Source organism: Euprymna scolopes, chromosome 18 (genome assembly GCF_053919585.1).
Source record: "Euprymna scolopes isolate OS-2025 chromosome 18, ASM5391958v1, whole genome shotgun sequence".
In the NCBI taxonomy this organism is placed as follows: domain Eukaryota; kingdom Metazoa; phylum Mollusca; class Cephalopoda; order Sepiida; family Sepiolidae; genus Euprymna; species Euprymna scolopes.
In genome coordinates this window covers 49,390,083-49,409,581 of record NC_136499.1, presented here as the reverse complement: position 1 = coordinate 49,409,581, position 19,499 = coordinate 49,390,083, and the positions used below count along the sequence as shown (strand labels likewise).

Sequence of the window (19,499 nt, the reverse complement as noted above, 5' to 3'; positions counted from 1 at the left end):
GGGTCTAGATTAGCGGTAGTGGAGGGAGACATTTTCTCTCTCTCTCTCTCTCTCTCTCTCTCTTTCTCTCTCTCTCTCTCACTCTCTCTCTTTATTTATTTATTTTTACATATATATATATATATATATATATATATATATATATATATATATATACATTTTTATCCCTTACCTGGGTTTTTTTTTTACTTTATTTCTTTTCTTTTTGTTTTTTTCCTTTTTGCTTTCTTATTTCTTCCACCTGGCAGGCGACAAGACTTGGTGGGAGTTGAGCGTATATTACCAGAAGCGCACTACGGCTGACAAGAGGAAAAATCAGTTTCTCCCGAGCGAGAACAACACGCTCGCTTCGTATTTAAGAACGGAGGGAGAAAAAAAAATTTACAAAGGGAAAACAAATACAAAGCAAAATATTAACAACATTAATAACAACAAACACCTGAAAAAAAAAAAAATATATATATATATAAATATATAAACAAAAAAAACAAAACAAAGCAAAACAAAATAACTATAAAAAACAAAAAAGCGATACCCCGAAAATATGCGACTTATTCTTGCAATGTAAGTTCCTTTATTATTATTTTTCCTATTATTTACGTTTCTCGTCGCACTGAGTTAGTTGCTGACTGGAGGCGATAGAACATGTGCCGGCTGTCCTCAAACATGTTAGTTTTATGTATCTTTTTTACGACAGGGACGCGTGAAAGAATTACGTGAATCATGCATGATAACGCTTGACTTTTGCCTTTAAAATTTAGGTGCTAGTTAAGATAGAATCGACCGATTCTTTTATATATATATATATATATATATATATATATATATATATATATTTTACGAGAGTACCCAGCTTAGTACAAACACCTCCAACTTCCTCATGTTAACAAAGGCTTTCGGAATAAACACCTCCAACCTCGAAAACCATTCTTAACACGGGGAGGTTGGAGTGTTTATACTACGCTGGGTACTCTCGTAAAAATTGTTTTAAAAAGTGTTTAAAACGGTACGTCAGCCATTAAAGTGGCGAAAGGGGATATACGTATGTCTCCTGTATTCGCAATCTTCAAGATGTTCATATCTAAGGAAAATGCAATTTCCTCCAATGTTCTGTAAAAATTACTTTTTACTATAAATAACTTTTCTACTCGATAAATTTTCGTAATTTTAGGATATATTACTATTTTCGACCCGAATATTAAGCACTGTTGTTTTTGCTTAAAGACACATTTTAAAAAATCGACCTGTCGGTCGACTCTATCTTAGCAAGCAGTAGACTGTAATTAAAACCCGTACATCCTCACCCCCGCTCTCATCGTCAGTTTAAAGGCTTCACACTTTCGAATGTCGAAGTTGAGTATTGTTGCCTCTCAAATCAAAGAATAAACACATATTTTCTCAAACGCGCCTCTGTCATGTCAAAGAACCACTGTTTGTTGTCGTTAGCATGGACCGATTAAATGCGTTTTTTTTTCTTTCTTATTTATTTATTCTTTTTTTTATTTCTCTCACTAACTTCAGTTAAGTTTTTCCGATTACAGGACAGGTAACCCGTTTTACGGAATATTAGTTGTTCAACGTAGATTTTTGCTTTCAATTTCCTTATTTTGTTTTAGTTGAGGATGGAGCGGGAGCGTCCTTCCGGATGCCAGACATTACCCCACTATTTCAAACATTAAAATTAAGAGATCTTTTGGAAGACTTGTAGGGTTTGTTTTACTGTACACACGGATTCGATAAAGTTGTCAAAAAAACAAATATATAACAAATAAATGTTATCAAACGCAAGGTAAGTTACTTTTCTTCCAAACTGGATATATTTTTTGTGTTTTTATTCAATGTAACATGTTTATTCAGCTCGAAAAATATACAGTGTTTTGGAAAATTCAAAATGGCGCCCGATTCTCTCTTTGATACGGTAAGTTTGGGAAAAGGAGTTATAAATAAAAAACTAGACAAAATACTGTTAGAAACTCGCTCAATATATGTTACCGTAAAAAAGGCTGACATATATTCGGTGGGGTTTTTAACAGTATTTTGCGTATTTTTTAATTTAAGTTATGTAGTAAAGTAACTTTCATTGCCTTTGATAATATTTATTTGTCATATATTTGTTTTTTGACAACTTTTTCGAATCTACAAACCCCAAAATTGACTTTTAAGAAGGGGGATCACTTTCTCGTTATAACGTTGCACTTCATTGCTACCCGATTTACGTGTCATGTGATTAGAACTTGATAACGAGAACCCCCTTCTTAAAAGTCATTAATTTTTTTTTTTTTTTCAAATTGTTTTTCTACTAATATGATATTTAACTCCGTAATCTATTATGTTCGTCGGAAGAAAAAAAAAAAAAAAAAAAAAAAAAGGGGTGAAAAACACGTATTTTTTAGGGGATGGACACAGGTTCGCCGATCTTTTTAATAACCAACCCTTTAAATCGTTTGCATCTTTTTTGCACTTCGTTCACTGGGTATATTCGCCACGTATAACTTTTGTTGATAGTTGTCTGGAACTGATATAACTTACTGTAAATGATTGTCATTAGTTTTGCTTACTTCTAAATTGGGTATTTTTTTTTAGATTAGGTCTACTACCTCCACAATTTTCTTTTGAATGACGACTTTTATAAGTTTTCTACTATGCTGAATACGGAAATCGCATTGAAAATTTGCAGAAATAAGTAGTTATTGAGATATAAAAAAACTGTATTGTACATTGTATTCTTTGGCGGCCATCGTTTTACGCGCCATAAACAAATCTACACGCGTAACAAAGATGGCCGCCAAAGAATACAATGCATATTACAACTTTTTATATCTCGATAACTAATTATTTCAGCAAAATTTCAAGGCGATTTTCGTATTTAACATGGCCGAAAACCTTTAAAAGTCGTCATTTAAAAGAAAATTGAGGAGGTGGACTTAATCTGAAAATTTACTGTAAATTGTGTTACCGTGACATATGCGGACATATACTCGATGGGTTTCTAACAGTATTTTGTATAATTATTTAGTTTGAACTCATTTTCCCAAACTTACCGTATTCAACAGCGAACATGCCGCCATTTTTCTTTTTCAAATATATCGATAAACAGTGTATGATTTCGAAAGATTCCACGTTTTAAATTGAGTAAAACCACTAAAAATTTTGCAGATAGGTAGAGGAGTAACTTATCTTGCGATGGCCAAAAATTTATTTGTTATATATTTGACTTTTGACAACTTTTTCCGAGTCTGTGTGTATAGTAACACAAACCCAAAAGTTGGTTGTGACTTTTATTCCTCATCTTTCATTCAATCTATTTGTTTGCTCCTCTTAATATTTAGCTTTTCTTATCTTGATAAGTTTTGTTTTGTTAGAGATATGTTTATTAACATAACCCCCCTGCCCCCGTTGCCGCAATGTTGCATGTCTCTGCCTGTTTTACAAGTATTTTAATGGAATGTGCTCTGATGAACTCGTTTCACTTGTGCCCCCTCGACATACATACCTCCGACAAACCCGCTTAGCAACAAAATCTCACCTCTTCACTGTTAAGGTCCCTAAATGCCAGAAAGCTTTCTACTCTAATAGTTTCTTCCCTCGAGCAGCTAGACATTACGGATCTCTTCCTGCTGCCTGCTTCCCTGACTGTACTGGTATACAGAAGTTTAAATGTAATGTAAACCAACATCTTGTTAATCATTCCTAGGCATGGTTCCAAATACCGCGTCTCACAATTTCAATATACTTTATTTATGAGTTTGTTTGCTTTTAAGTTAATACTCCTTTCATGACTCGTGTAACCGATCAAAACAACGTTTTTTTTTTTATGCCATGGTCATAAAACCGTTCGTAAAAGAAACAGGCTACTAAGCTAATTAGGGAATGCATAAAACTTAGGAACATCATGATAGACAATACAGAACTCCGAAAACGTGACAATGATACATGTTCATTCACACAATTCTGAGGCAGCACGTTCAGGACTGCAGAAGCAGAACACAACGCGAAAGGAGATCGCCGGTCGGTACATAGGTATTTTTTACAACAGTACCCAGCGTGGTATAAACACCTCCAACCTCCTCATGTTAAGAACGGATTTCGGAATAAACGCCCTCAATCTCGAAAGCCGTTTTTAACATGGGGAGGTTTAGGTATGTTTATAGTACGCTGGCTACTGTTGTAAAAAAATGCCCATCTCTGAACAAACATGACAGAACTTTTAACAATTTTAGATTAACATTTTTCTATTAAATATATACATGAACATTCGGAACCGGAAACGAACCAAATGGAGATAACACATTTTATACACCCAAAGGGCCCACCGTTCTTTCATATAGAACATATCAGGGACAACAAAATTTGACAGACAAACACTGTTTTATGTGTGTATGCATATTGTATTCGTATAAATAGTGCGTGTATATATATATATATATATATATATATATATATATATATATATATATATATATATATATATATATATATATATACTTTTGCTTAAGCATCTATATGTCGATACGGTACACATTCATTTCGGCCAGCCAGTTAAAATTAACTAGAGACATCTTCAGGCGATACTGTTTGTACAAAAGTGAAGTCCTACATCGGTATTGAGCACTCTTGCATTAACCTCGTTAAATAAATAAACAAATTAGCATGAAAGAAAATATGTGAAATTTTTGAATACGTTTTTTATTTATTCTTTTATATATATATATATTTTACAGATTTATTTTAAACTTAAACAGGAAGTCCGGTTTGGTAATCGGATTTTCACATCGAGACTAAGTTTTCACCTGACAATGGGTACGGTCGTACTTAGGGTCACCTATGCTTCTGAGTCGCCTAAAATTTAATTATCAACGGACAAGTGTTTATTTGTTTACGACTCATCATTAGGGCTTTGACAACAGCATATTCTGTTCATTGTTTTGACTCTTGAGTACATATCCGTTAATATCTTATATGTTTTTAAATAGACGGATGTGGTTTCCGGTTGATTAAGTGTGTCTAACTGTGTCGGATATATACTCGAGAGTCAAAATAATGAAAAAGAATATTCTGTTGTCGCAGCCCTACTCATCATTACGAAGTCGTCTACACGCTGACTCTTATGTAATCAGTATTTTTTTTATGTGTTTGTAGTTAAGATGTCAGTGTTTACGGTCATGAAATCAGGGATGTTCAAGTTTAATTGTCAAGTCAATATTGCAAGTTCGATCCCTGACGGCAGCATTCATTTTTATTTTTCTTATTGGTTAACTATTTATCGTTTCAGCATTACTATCGATCATAACCACGCACCGGCTTCATACGCATAACGGCTGGATATGTTTATATAAACTTATTCACCCCTTACCCAGTAAATAATAGTAAGAGTTACGCACGCACAGTCAGGCTGTGCTAACTGGGAACTATATCGGTGTAGTTACGTTTAATTTCCAAATGCTGGAAAGTAACTTCGGAAATGTCAGTCAGTGCCGTTGCCGTACTGCCGTGGTTGTGAAAGTAGGGGAAGTTCAAATTTCGGTTTTATATCGTCGGTAGTTCAATTCCTGGTCGCAGCGTGTTTTTTTTTTTATTTATTTAATTTCCCGTTTCCTCGATAATCAGTCCGATAGTCTGGCTATTTTGAAGTGGCCTTGTTGCTGTTATGCTTAGTCGTCGTTCCGTGCATTTCTAGGAGGTCCGCCAGCCCAGACTTTACCTGCTCGTTTTGAGAAAGGCGGTTTATTGTTAATCGACTGATGTTAGAGAGTACTGGTGGACCTAGGCTAGATAATATTGATTGCTTTGGATTTTTATTACTATACATATAGATTCGAAAAAGTTGTCAAAATGCAAATATATAACAAATAAATGTTATCGAAAGCAAGATAAGTTACTTTTCTACCTAACTGGATAATTTTTTTGTGTTTATATATATATGTCAGCCTATGTCACGCTAACATATATTGAGCGAGTTTTTAACAGTATTTTATATATTTTTTATATTTTAACTCATTTTCCCAAACTTACTGTGATCAGCAGAGTTCGGCGCCATTTTAAATTTTCCAATACATCGGTAAACACGGTATGTTTTTCGAGCTGAATAAACATGTTACATTAAATAAAAACACTAAAAGATTATCCAGTTAGGAAGAGAAGTAACTTATCTTGCCTTTGATAACATTTATTTGTTATATATATATATATATATATATATATATATATATATATATATATATATATATATATATATATATATATATTGACAACTTTTTCGAGTAATACAAACTTAAAACTCATCTAGAGAGTAAGGTTGAGAAAAAAGTATATTTGTGCGGGTGTGTGTATATATATATATATATATATATATATATATATATATATATATATATATATATATATATATATTCTTTCGTCCCTTCTTTGTTTTATTGGCTTTCGTAAAAAATATCCGGACATTTTTATTTATATTTAACAGTTTATTCATTACAGTAACGATGTCGTACTGTACGTGGCTTTACTATTTTGGCCCTTAAACTTCTGTACTTACGGTTTTTAAGTGCTTCATACGGCCAGTTGTCCCCCTTCCCTTGGACTTTACGCGTCAGCTATATTTGCTTTCACGGGCAGCTGGTTTTGTTTAACCTTTAACCCGACCCGTTGGTTTTATTTAACCCGATCCGCGCACACCGTAAAGAGGTTAGAGACGGGGTTAGTTTATAATAGAAACCCACCCGCACTCCCAATGGACAGTGTTCATGTCCAACCACGCTGTATCGCCTTTCAACACGGTTAGGCATGAATGTGGAGATCAATCAGCTCAGGGTGCAAAATATGGTCGAGAACGGACCCGTCGGCATTTCCCATTATGTGCGCCTCAGGCGACCAACAATAAACCAACCCTCTTTCTCGAACAATGAGATAATGATTGGGAGGGTGCACATCATACGACTATCTGGAATTAGACCTTTTTCCTGCGGACAAATAAGGATATGATGGGTTAGAACAGAACCTAGGTTGCCATAATGATACCAAGGTTACGCTCGGCTGGTAAAGAGCCGCGCAATTTTTCGACACTCATCCATTAACTGAGACGTATAGTTTACTTCCTTGTCAGAAGGTTAAACACAAGGCCAGTTGAGGTTTTCAAAAGTCAACGCATTAAGAGACGCGCACTCTGACCAAGCAAAAGATGCCCAAGTAGTTCCGTCGTCATTCCCCGATAGGGGTGCCTCAGGGGATTAGCAATCTTTTTTAATAAGAACCAACAAAACTCAAATAAGAGGTACAAACATAAAGATAGGGCAAGTAAATATTACCAAAGGCAAGATCGAAATAAGGTTTGCGCGTGCACGCGCGTGTGTATAAACATATTTTAAAACTTTTTTCGGTTCAAAAGAAACCACGCGTCCACTGCAGAGGGGGCGGGGGTGCATTGATAATCAATCAAAAATCTACAATTAAACAAAATACTGGCAAAACATTATATTGTTGCACGGTTGGCAACCATTATTGAATGGATTGGTTCATTTACGAAATCTAGCCCCCCCCCCCATCATCCCTTCAAAAAGTGAGGGGAGCATCTGGACGGGTGCGAAGGTAGATATAATCCTTGGGTCTTTTAACAAGCAACAGAGTATTAAATCTGTTCTTATGCTATATTTCATATTTTCTGTCTTCGGATAGTAAAGCCTGCGAGGGTGAACTGAACCTCCTAGGATCAAACAGGGCAATACCATAACGGAGACGTAATCGCGCGAATCACCCAACTGAAACTGTTTACGCCAGTCGGTTTTTATTTATTTATTTTTATTACATTATCGTAAACGCGCACCGACTTCAATACAATGGAACGGGCAACAACAACACGGCATAAGTGTGGAGATAATCTCCTCTTCCCCCCTCTCCTTAACCCCGTCCCATCCCTGCCTCGTAAATAGAACTGCGAGACCGGCAACAGTTACGCAAACATTCTAACACGCGCCGACTGGAAAAAAAAATACATCCAAGTGGTTCCGTTTACGCTAATAGTTTTATGATGCCAGAAAGTAGCTTTTGAAAAAAGTCAGCCAGTGCTGTGGTCGTAATAGTAAGGGGGGAGGGGGTCATTTTAAGTAATTTGAATGGCACCCAGAAGTCGGTCGATTCCAGGATGCAACATTCTTTTCTTTTTTTTTTTTTTTCGTTCTTTTTGATCACTTATCTGTTTTGCAGAGTATCAAAAGCATTTCGGAAAAAAAAAAAGATCTTTTATTTTTGCAAATTGGGGTTTATTTCGTTGTATAACTTTCTCGTAAATTGTTATTTTTACATCAATAGTTTTGTATTGTGGTTAAAATTGGAGAAAAGTTAATTCTTCTTTTTCTGCTTCTTTTTTTGTTGCTTTTCTTATAATTATTTTGAATAATAATGATGATGTTATTATTATTATTATTATTATTATTATTATTGTTATTATTATTATTATTATTATTATTATTATGTTTCTGCTTATGGGTACACACTTGTTGTCTAGCCACATTAGAGAAACACGTGGTTGGTTGTTTTTTTTTTTATTTTACGGCATATCAACCCTTTTTAGGTTATTTAATGCCGAATCCAGTGATTTTGAAGAAAAAGTTTTTAATAGAACATATATATATATATATATATATATATATATATATATATATATATATATATATATATTATTTAATTTATTTTTTTTTTCAAGTCAGTTTCTATTTAACCCATAGTTGGGACCCTGACAGGTACTACCACTCCGGCCCAGAGTGCACTTGGGAGCAATGGCAATAAAGGAGTGGCTCCTCAAAGTCCGCAAGTTGGGGCCTCGGCCTCACCATCGGATATAGTTTAAGGTCATATCCAGGACCAAAAACACGTGGAAGACTGGAAGACTATATATATATATATATATATATATATATATATATATATATATATATATATATATATATATATACTAGCAAGCCGTCCGCTTACATATGAAATTTTGATAAATACCGATTTCGTATTTATTATTGTATCACATTGGACCCACCATATAGTAATGATTTAAAAAGTTCAAAGAATAAAACGTCAAGAATCAAAATTTAAAAACCTTCAGCTTACGATTTACTTTTTCCTTTGACGTTAATGCCTCAGCTATGAAGACATGTTTGCTGCAAGGCTAAAAATTAAAACAGGAACCAATAGCTATTTCGTTACGCATGCATATTCGTAATGCCGTCGTTCGACTTTCACCTGACAAATATCATTTTTTTTTAATTTTCACTCTTTTGCACCGATTTTCCCCGGCTAAAACCCAAATATAAAGTTTTACATGGGTACGAATACCCTATATATAAAGTTTCATGTCTGTAGACCAAAAACCGATTGAGTAGTTTGGTAGGAAAAAATTTTTAAACAAAGATATATGTGTATACATAAATATATACGGAAAGAGGTTTGTGTTTACTATAACCTTTTTATGCAAAATATTACGCAAGAATATCTACATGAATATAATTACAAATAATAGTTAACTAAAGATGCTGATCCCATAAGAAAACCAAAAAAACAAAAAAAAAACTAATAGGAAATTTATTAAAATGAATGTTTAAAATAATATGCAAATTAGCTAGATCTTTTGCAGATGAATGCAATTCCACGATCCATGTGTAACAAAGCTGCATTTCCTTTTAAAATCAATAGAAAAAAAGGGGTTTTAATATGAATATCAATACACCAAAAAACAACAACTAAATTTACAGAAGTATAGATATAAAGGAAATCGCTCTAGACAAGGCACGAAGCCATTTGATATAAGGAGCTAAAAATAGTACATCAACGTAAAAAGGTTGCCAATGATAAGTGTTAGATGGAATAGATTCCGACCCAATAAACAGCAATTCTTCTCTCTCCGTCAGAAACTTTTCTCCTGCAGTTTGAGGACTAAAGAACAAAATGATATATGCGACAGTTACGTGGCTGCGTCTCAGTGGCCTGATGGATAGAGTCACTGACTATTAGTTCGATTCTGTGCTTGGGATGTATGCTAGTCTAGCTACACTGAATAACTGTGATGCAGCGAAAAGTTCCGTCTGTGGATAATTATGTAGATATATATGTGCGTGTGTGTGTAGTACGTGTATGTGTTTATATGGATATCTGACATTTTATAATCTATAATATGAATAATCTATAATATAAATATCACCTGTCTGTTTGATCGGTATCGTTTTGAAGCTCAACGTCTCGGACAATAAATATCGAAAAATTAGCCAAAAACATTATTTCCTTCACCCTAAACTAGCCCGTTTTCTACAAAAGGACGGGATTGATTATTTTTCGCCAACAATTTAGCAAGTCATCGTCACCGTTGGATTTACTTAAGTTAATTCCAACGCTTTTGACTTCTGGTAGTATCATGGATACATCGGCTAAGACATCAGATTTTCTTTCACTTTCTTTTCCGCCTTCGCGGCACAGGCTTCAGTTTGCCCCCCCCCCTACTACCACTTTTTTTTTCTCACCACACACCTCCAAACACCCGGGCAACGCCGAGCTGTGGAACCACACCAGTGGAACTCTCTTCCGTCTGCCTGTTTCCCGTCTGACTACAACTTGGATGTCTTCAAGTCCAACATAAACAAATTCCTGATGAACAGCCCCCTTAAGTAAGACATTTTATCCAATCTCCAATACTAACGATAACTACGATACTGTCCCGTTGATTACTGTACACGCAATAACCCTTATCCTCGAGTGGCTTCCGGGCCTTGATAAGTGGTGACCTCCATGTAAAGCACACACACACACACACACACACACACACACACACACACACACACACATATATATATATATATATATATATATATATATATATATATAGTGCGTGTGTGCTTCAAAAAGCGTGTTAGAATTAGTAAGTAGGTATGGTTTGACGGATCGCTTTTGCCTTGATCCCTAATGATCTCTGTACTTACAACATGTTTTTTGATTCTATTTAATTGCATAGTAATAAGACATACTGCTAGTTATGGAATTCACCAAAAGAAAAAAAAGGAACTTCTAATTTGCTTTGATTTTTCTCCGCTTATAAAATAGCGTGTCAAAATGACCCAGTGGCGATGCCGACTCAGAGGTTGTTTATTTACTTGCTCCGCACAGAAGCAATGTTATACACGCACAATTAGTCCATTTAGGAAATCCAGCTACGCCTTTCTTCTAAAAGGCACACTCTCGACAGGTGCAAAAGTAGATAGCTTAGCCATTTAGTAAAACCCAAAGTGTAATATCTGTTTTTACATTTCATCTTTTCGGTGCGAGGTTACGGAAAGAGGAATCTATTTTTAGACTGAGGTATTTAAAAAAAATTTTTTTAATCCCAATCCAGAGTGCTCCGTTTTAGGAAGATGAATGATCCCAACATAAAACGGTAGTCTTTTTTTTTTTTTACTTTTCACCTCAGCATTCACCGTTTAATTGACGACTTCTTTATGTTCACGTGGTATGCGGAAAACTAATATCACATCTACATTTGGCGCAGATAAGTAGTTTTCTGGATATTTGGCATTTTATTATCCAATATAATCCATTAAGTTTTTACTGGAAGCCATGTTTTCCCTCAACTGAACAAGTATTAATGCGCATGCGTGTTACAAAACACCCTCTTCTCCTATGTTACGAATGTCACGAATGGCAAACGCCATTGACATTTATTAATACATTGAAAAAATGTATCATTATTCATCGAACTACTATTCTCATCTTGAGTGTGATTTTCATGAAGTTTCGATCGACATAACCTCCGACCTTCTTCAGGTGTATCTTCTTAAACTCGGGGATTTGGACGAAATTTCGAGCGGGACCCTTTATTTACTTCACGGGGGTAGTGTGCTCTTGTTCCGTCAGCCATGAATGGATAGAGGGCATAAGTAATTTGCAAATCCTCAGTGTGGGCGACCGAAAAATACATTTGCGAATTACTTAGGACCCCTATCCAGTCATGGCTGACGGAACAAGAGCACGCTACCCCCATGAAGTAAATAAAAGGTTCCGCTCGAAATTTCTTCCAAATTTCCAAGTTCGACAGAAACATTCCCGAGTTCGACAAGATACACCTGAAAAAGGTCGGAGGTTATATCGACCGAAACGTTGTGAAAAATCACACTCAAAATGAGAACAGTAGTCCGACGAATAATAATACATATAACCAATCCGCATCTCCAAAATTCAGAAACGTAATTGAAAAAATGTGTTAATATCAAGAAAACTATTGCTTGCGCCAAATTTGAATATGATATTCGCTTTCAGCATACACAACTTTTTTTTTAAAGTCGTCATTTTGAAGGTGATTATGAATACAGGAAGAAAGTAATAATAAAGTACAAAAACAAACAAGGGGGAGGTAGTAAATAGGGACACCATCGGTATTCCCCGGCGTGGGGGAAAAACTCCTTCTAAAGAAGGATGCAATTCTGAGATCAAATTCGATCAAATTCCAGATAGGTTTCGTGATGTCACGTAGAGGGTCAAACTTAATATGGTGTTAAATACTAGAACACATGATTTTGTTTTATATATTATTTTTATTGGAATTCTTTGAAACGAATAATTTTGTATATTTAATTATTTGCGTAGTTGTTGTTCCACTACATTTTGTATATTTATTTTCATATTTATTTATTTTCATATTTATTTATTTTCATATTTATTTATTTTCATAGTTGTTGTTGTTCCACTACGTTTCCGCCAACTATTATTCTGGTCTTCTTCAGGTGGTTAACCACAACGGGTTAGGGATGCTGAGTTTCTTAATTGTATCCCCAGTAATTACTGACTTCCATAATTGTTGTTGTTGTCTCACCAAGGTTTTGACCAACTAATCTTTTGGCCGGCATTTTGGGTAGGATTGAAACCGCTGTCTTCAGACAATGCCCACCTGGAATCGTAGAGACTCAACGCCGCTACCCTCTGCGCCACAGGCTCTGATTTATTTATTTTGATTATCATCTGCCGCCTTGATTCATATGACCATTGAGGCAGCTATACGAAATAGGAGGAAAATATATTATTCATTTAACGAACATACTAAATTCATATATATATATATATATATATATATATATATATATATATATATATATATACATCGCCAAAGTCGTCGTCATCATCATCATCATCATCATCATCATCATCGGATTAATACCCATTTTACATGCTGGCATGCGTTACGGCTTTTAAAAAAATGACTTCTGAAGTAACCCATCTCTGCCCAGCTCTTTATCCATCCCTTTTTTCCCCCCGCGTCTATTTTAAATCATTTCTTCCCACGATTTCTCTAGCTCGTTTTCGGTGAACTGGACCTATTACGTTAACTGTTCTACGTGTAATAACACTTGTTGATGTAAAAAGCGAAACGCCGTGGTCCGAAGCGGAAAAGGAAACGAGGTGCCGTTTTCTAGAATGATGAAGAAAGTATTGTTTCGTTTTCCGGTTCGTTTTAGGATCGCAGTTTCGCTTTTTTACACCAGCAAGACGTAAGCCAGAAAATTGTGTTTTCATTACTTAATATATAGATATTTAATGTGTATACTTATCACTAAACGTGTGTATTTCTCAATAAATTTCAACTTGAAATGACTTCTGATTTAACAATATTAAAGAACAGCACATTTTCTAATACCTATTGAAAATTATTTTCTCGCTATCAATTCGATAAAGAAAATACAGATATAGTTGTATGATATACGTCGTATCAGTCACGAAACGAAGATGAAATATTCCAAAAATCATTTTAAATTGATCAAATAAATTCAAGAACTTAATTCAAGAAAATCAAACTTTACGACTAAGCGAGTCGTAGTTTTCGTCGGCCATGATTAACTTCGATGAAATAAATAAAGGGAGACAATTAAAATCGAAGTTGAGACGTGAAAAACCAGTCTTATGTTCTTTGAAGTTTAGTAGTTAAATCGCTAAAAATGGTAAAATTTTGATTTTCTTAATTTTACATATTGATGGATTTAATTGATTTGTGGAATATGTCTTTTTCGTTCTGTAACGAGTATGTACATTATGCATACTTTTCTGTATTTTGTTTACTTTTTACTTGCCGCCATAAGTACACAGAAATCAAATGTGTGTGTGTGTGTGTGTGAGAGAGAGAGAGAGAGAGAGAGAGAGAGAGAGAGAGAGATACTTTGCTCCTAGCCAAAACTTTTAGAGTTGACTCTCCATCTCTGCTGAACATTGGATAATGTTAATGTGTGACAATACCGACTGAAAAGCATATATTATGAGACACTGGATGAAAGTAAAATTAGATAGTGTGAAACATTTGTCAAACTGATACACAATTACGGTGAAACAGTTTTGAATTGTTTGTCAGACGGAAGCTTAGAAAGCGTGAAACACAAGACAGAGACAACAATCGGAGTCGACGTAAAACTCCGATGCTGCAATGATGACTAATTATAACACGAAAGAACAGATGCATTTCGAAGAGAGAAAACATAATAAAAAAAAAAAAACGAAACCGAAACTTTGGTATAAGGGGGAAAATACAACCCAATGAAAATTTGTATTTTATTATTATTACGCCCGTATTCGTGACAATTTCCATAAAGCATTTACTATGAATCTAATGGTCTCTCTCTCTCTCTCTCTCTCTTTCTCTCTTTCTCTCTCTCTCTCTCTCTCTGTAAATAAAAAGACAGGCAGCTTGAGCACTATAAGAGTGGTGGACGAATGTTTGTTTGAAATACACATTTGTTGACATCATTTGCGGGCGCCGCTCCCGTGGGTCAATGGATAGAACTGTCGACTATCAACGCGATTGTTCTAGATTCAATCCTTGGCTAGGGAAAGGTGCTAGTCTGATGAGTTGTGATACAACGAAACAGTACTGTATGTGGATAACTTCACACACACATACACACACACACACACACACACACACACACACACACACACACACACACACACACATATATGTATGTATTGTAGTGAAATAATAAATTTTGGAAACCAAAAATTATTATTTGAACAAGGAATACACGACATTTAAAGATCTTACCTTCATCCATGGATTTTCGAGTTAAGGCTCATCTCCTCAGAGGAAATGTCGTTGCTCTACTTTACTTTAATCTATCTTATCTATTGAGCTATTTCATTTGGCTGTGATTGTTTTATATAAAAACTAGACTAGACGTTGGGTCAGTATGTTATATTAGCTATGGAATTCATGTATGAACGTGACACTTGTGACTTGTGACGTAAAGAAAATAGTTGCTTTTTGTGACATAACAGAAATATTTCTATGAAAGTATGTTAAAATGAAAAAAGAATATAAATTAATTTCTATTAGTCGTTCTGTTTATTATAATTGATTATTTTTGAAAAAAAATACAGTTAATGAATTATAAGTGGTTTATATATATATATATATATATATATATATATATATATATATATATATATATATATATATATATAAAGGGAGAATGTGCGTGTGTGTGAGCAAACTTTTCAACCTATATACTCAACGAATTTTTTATCTACAGATATGAAATTTGATATATGCATTATTCAGACATACAGAAAACCTTTTAGTCGGTTTTCATTCGAAAATTTGGCAAGCTGATCTAATGGTTATCGTACTTGATTCATTGTCTTTAGGTCTTTGTTTTGTCTTCAGTTGTAGTATGCAAATATAATGTCGTTTTTTGACGTTCAACTTCACCTCAAAAAACGACATTATTTTTGCACCAGCGTAATATATATAAACCGAACTGTGTGAGTGTGTGGTCTTGTTCCCTGTGGAATTTTAAACGTCTGGGATGATTTTTGGAAATTTCACGCAAATATACATTATTAATGTTGAAAGTGCCCCTGTCTTATCAAAGAACCCCCAGTTTATTTTACACGTCAGTTCCTTCTGCTTGTGCGGTGATAAAACTTCTCAAATGCACTATATTAGGTTGTATAAAAGTGTTAACTTTGGTCAAAATAAGACCGTTCTTCATTGACATTTCTTCGATTATCGTTTTTCGATACTTATCGGAGGTATTCCAAGACAAAACCTGTCTAAGAACACTGCCAGACACATAAAGGTACTGGTGTGTAAATTAAATAAAAATCGGTCCAGCCGTTTTGGAGTCAATACGGAACTCTTTCTCTCCCCCTCTCTCTCTCTCTCTCTCTCTCTCTCTCACACACACACACATACACACACAGACAAAGTATCTTTTATATATAAGTATATTTGAACCATTTTACTCCGTATTTTGTAAGATTAAAAAAATAGTATATATTTAAAGATATATTTGTTTCAAAAATATATTCAAATAAAGACTCAGATGAATTTAAGAACCCCTGATTTGCATTTAAAAACCTCGTGGTGATAGTCCTATACATAACTGATATATAAACGGCTATATGTCTGTCGGTCTGTCTGTGTCTCCATATTTTCAAACTCTATCTCCACCGAAACAAAAAGTCGCAGAGCAGTGCTAGGGGCCTCAAATGATTGGATTTTTGACGGACCGTTCTTTTATGGGTCTTTAGCCGGTTACAATAGTTTTTAAGGCGTGAAAAATTGATCAAAATTGAAAAATTCGTTAAACATTTTCTACATCCATCTTAGTATATTTTTAAATTTTCATCGATTTATACGCGTGTCAAAGTGGACACGTCACCAGCTTTGAATGCTATAGTTTCGGTTTCGATTCTAGCTGATGACACGTAAATACTTTTTTTTAACTTTTTAAATCACGACTCTATAATAATATATACGAAATCTGGACAAATTAAAATATCATATTTAAGCGTATTTTACGCCAGGGCAAAGCCAGCCTCCCCACTCCCCGACTAGTTACTGATAAAGTTTCGTCAGTCGGTATGCTTCGGTTGCTGTCGGCTTCGTTCCGTAATTAAAATTCTGTTTCAATTCCGAGACTTTTATGAACAGAGGTTTGGCTGTATGAGAATTTAAAAATGTTCACACGTCGTTTATTTTTTGTTGTCTGGAAACATAGATAGTGTGAAACACAGGAGCGACAATAGAAACCTGATTCGACGTAATACAAGACAGGCAAAGAAACATCCGATGCTGTAAAACACACAATTGGCAGACTATCATATTCCGTGAAATCGCCGACAGACTAAAAATCAGATACTGTGAGACATTTGCCAGGCGTAGGATCAGATAATTACTGAATGGAACGAACATCAGATACCGCGTGAAATGCTTGAGAGAGTTCGAATCAGACAGTTTGAATCACGGAATCAACTGAATGTAGTCAACAGGAGACCTGGGAGAGGACGAATTGACACCAGTAAAAAGAAAATCGACTTCGCAATCTAGTAGCGAATTGTCTCTTTACTTTCCTACCCCCACTATCTTACAGAAGAGGCTTTATTAGTCTTTTTCTTATATTATGACGTTTCGCTATCCCCGGTTCATTGACAAGAGTATTTTCATGACAGTTTTTTGGGCCTTACTACTTCTGTGCTTGCTCATGGCGACTCATAAACGGGTGTTTTGTTTATGTGACATTATCACTAGAAGATTGCTTTACGGGGTTTGCTTTTGCAAACATGCCCCACCCCTTCTCTAGATATATTGCCTTCAATACGACTGAGGAACTTCAGAATATCAGAGGGGTGGTTAACAGGTGCTACACCATGCCCGAGAGTGACCTGAAACTCTGCAAAGCAGCAGCGTTAATCTCCCTGAGGCGCTTACCTGAATACATACAGCGCCTAGTCTTGTACTGGCCAGTCTCAAAGTCGCTTAAGCTCGGTGATCTAAGGAGAACCGGTGTGTCAACGTAGTTTTCATCGTATGTGCTCGACTTAGCTCCAATCACTAGTACCTTCCCCCAAAGCATTCACAGCAAGAACTCATCTAGTTTCAACCATTCGGACTCCAGGGAACAACCCCCGTTGTAATCGTTGATAACAAGTAAATAAGAAGAAGAAAAAGAAAGAGTAGAAGAAAAAGAACAATAATAACAATAAGAACAACAACAATAATAAAAACAATACGGACATTACCAACAGAAATGTATTTAATTTAATAACCTATTAAGTCTGTGTTTCTAATTCGCGATGCCATTGATCCTTTGGTCAAGAGGCAACAAATTGCTCGTGCGCAGACACCCAGCTTCCTCAAGAAGCCATAATGGAATCCACTGAAAGTTGTACGTGACCTTCGCTAGGCAATCAAGGAAGTTATTGATTTTGATTTTTATTCTTCATAATTAATAAATAATTGATTTTGTCTTGTAATGGAGTTATTGGTTCCACCGTTTTTCTCTTGGTTGAAAGACCAATCACATTCCTGTCGCCTTTCTCGTATAGGGTGGCAGATTCTTCTGGACGGGGGGAGGGGTACGTAATTTGAAATCGATCTTGGATCAGCTTAAAGTGCCAAACAAAAGTTTTTATAAATTCTATCGTCTAATCATGTTTAAATCTCGGTGAGTATTTAACTCACTCGCGAGTGATATGCCCCCATTTGCTTGCCTCACACAAGACAGAGTTGTGCCCAAGATCAGTTTTTAATAAGGGCCTGAGTGGAAATTAAAAGAGGGTTATTTTGGATTGGAGTACAAATTAAAATTCCCCTAGTCTAGAAGGATATCGTGGTAGTTTTCTTTCATTCAAAAAGGCGACTTAATGTATCGTTAATTATCTGCTACATTAAAGCAGTGATTCGAAAGTCTATCCGTTAGTTTATAGAAAAAACTTACAATTAAAAATATATTTATTATTTCACACTGCATGCAAATGGCAATTATATACAACATTGATTATACTATGAAATCATCTTAAAGATGTTTGCTCTGTATTATTGCTGTTCTCAAATGACATATTCCTAAAATAATCAATGTTTTAATTTTTCGTCACCACTTCTCCATATTTGACTCTTTAGCAATAATCTGCATACAAATTTGTCTTTCACGCTGAAACTGGCTACAAGTCACTAAAATGGCTGCCGTTTATTTACTTTTGCGCAGATTAGCTTAACATTTTAGATTTGCGCATGTGTTTTGTTGCCATATAACGTGCCAAGTTTCACTATTTTTTTTTAAACTATCGGAGTTAGAAAAAAAAGTCGATTCTGGCATGCAAGGTAGTTTTATTGTGAACATAAAAAAAGTGCTTTTTATATACATGCAGCTGAAATATAATGAAATATAACAAAATATAATGAAATATAACGAAATATAATGAAATATAACGAAATATAATGAAATATAACGAAATATAACGAAATATAACAAAATATAACGAAATATAATGAAATACAACGAAATATAACGAAATATGAAATATAACAAAATATAACGAAATATAATGAAATATAATGAAATATAACAAAATATAACGAAATATAACGAAATATAATGGAAATATAACGAAATATAATGAAATATAACGAAATATAACAAAATATAACGAAATATAATGAAATATAACAAAATATAACAAAATATAACGAAATATAATGAAATATAACAAAA

At 34.7% G+C, this 19,499-nt stretch overlaps 1 protein-coding gene across 4 annotated transcripts in view; it reads left to right on the top strand.

The window, feature by feature from the left end:
- The first annotated feature begins 226 nt into the window (after positions 1-226).
- Positions 227-19,499, top strand: part of LOC145297615 (chordin-like protein 2) — a 126,036-nt gene continuing 106,763 nt past the window's right edge. For 3 of the 4 annotated variants that reach the window (XM_080143684.1, XM_080143681.1, XM_080143682.1), the window contains exon 1: positions 230-564. In XM_080143684.1, coding sequence (XP_079999810.1) covers positions 545-564 — 20 coding nt within the window. In that variant the 5' untranslated portion in view covers positions 230-544. Of the gene's footprint in view, positions 565-19,499 lie in introns of all 4 variants that reach the window. The other variant, XM_080143685.1, reaches the window with a different exon arrangement.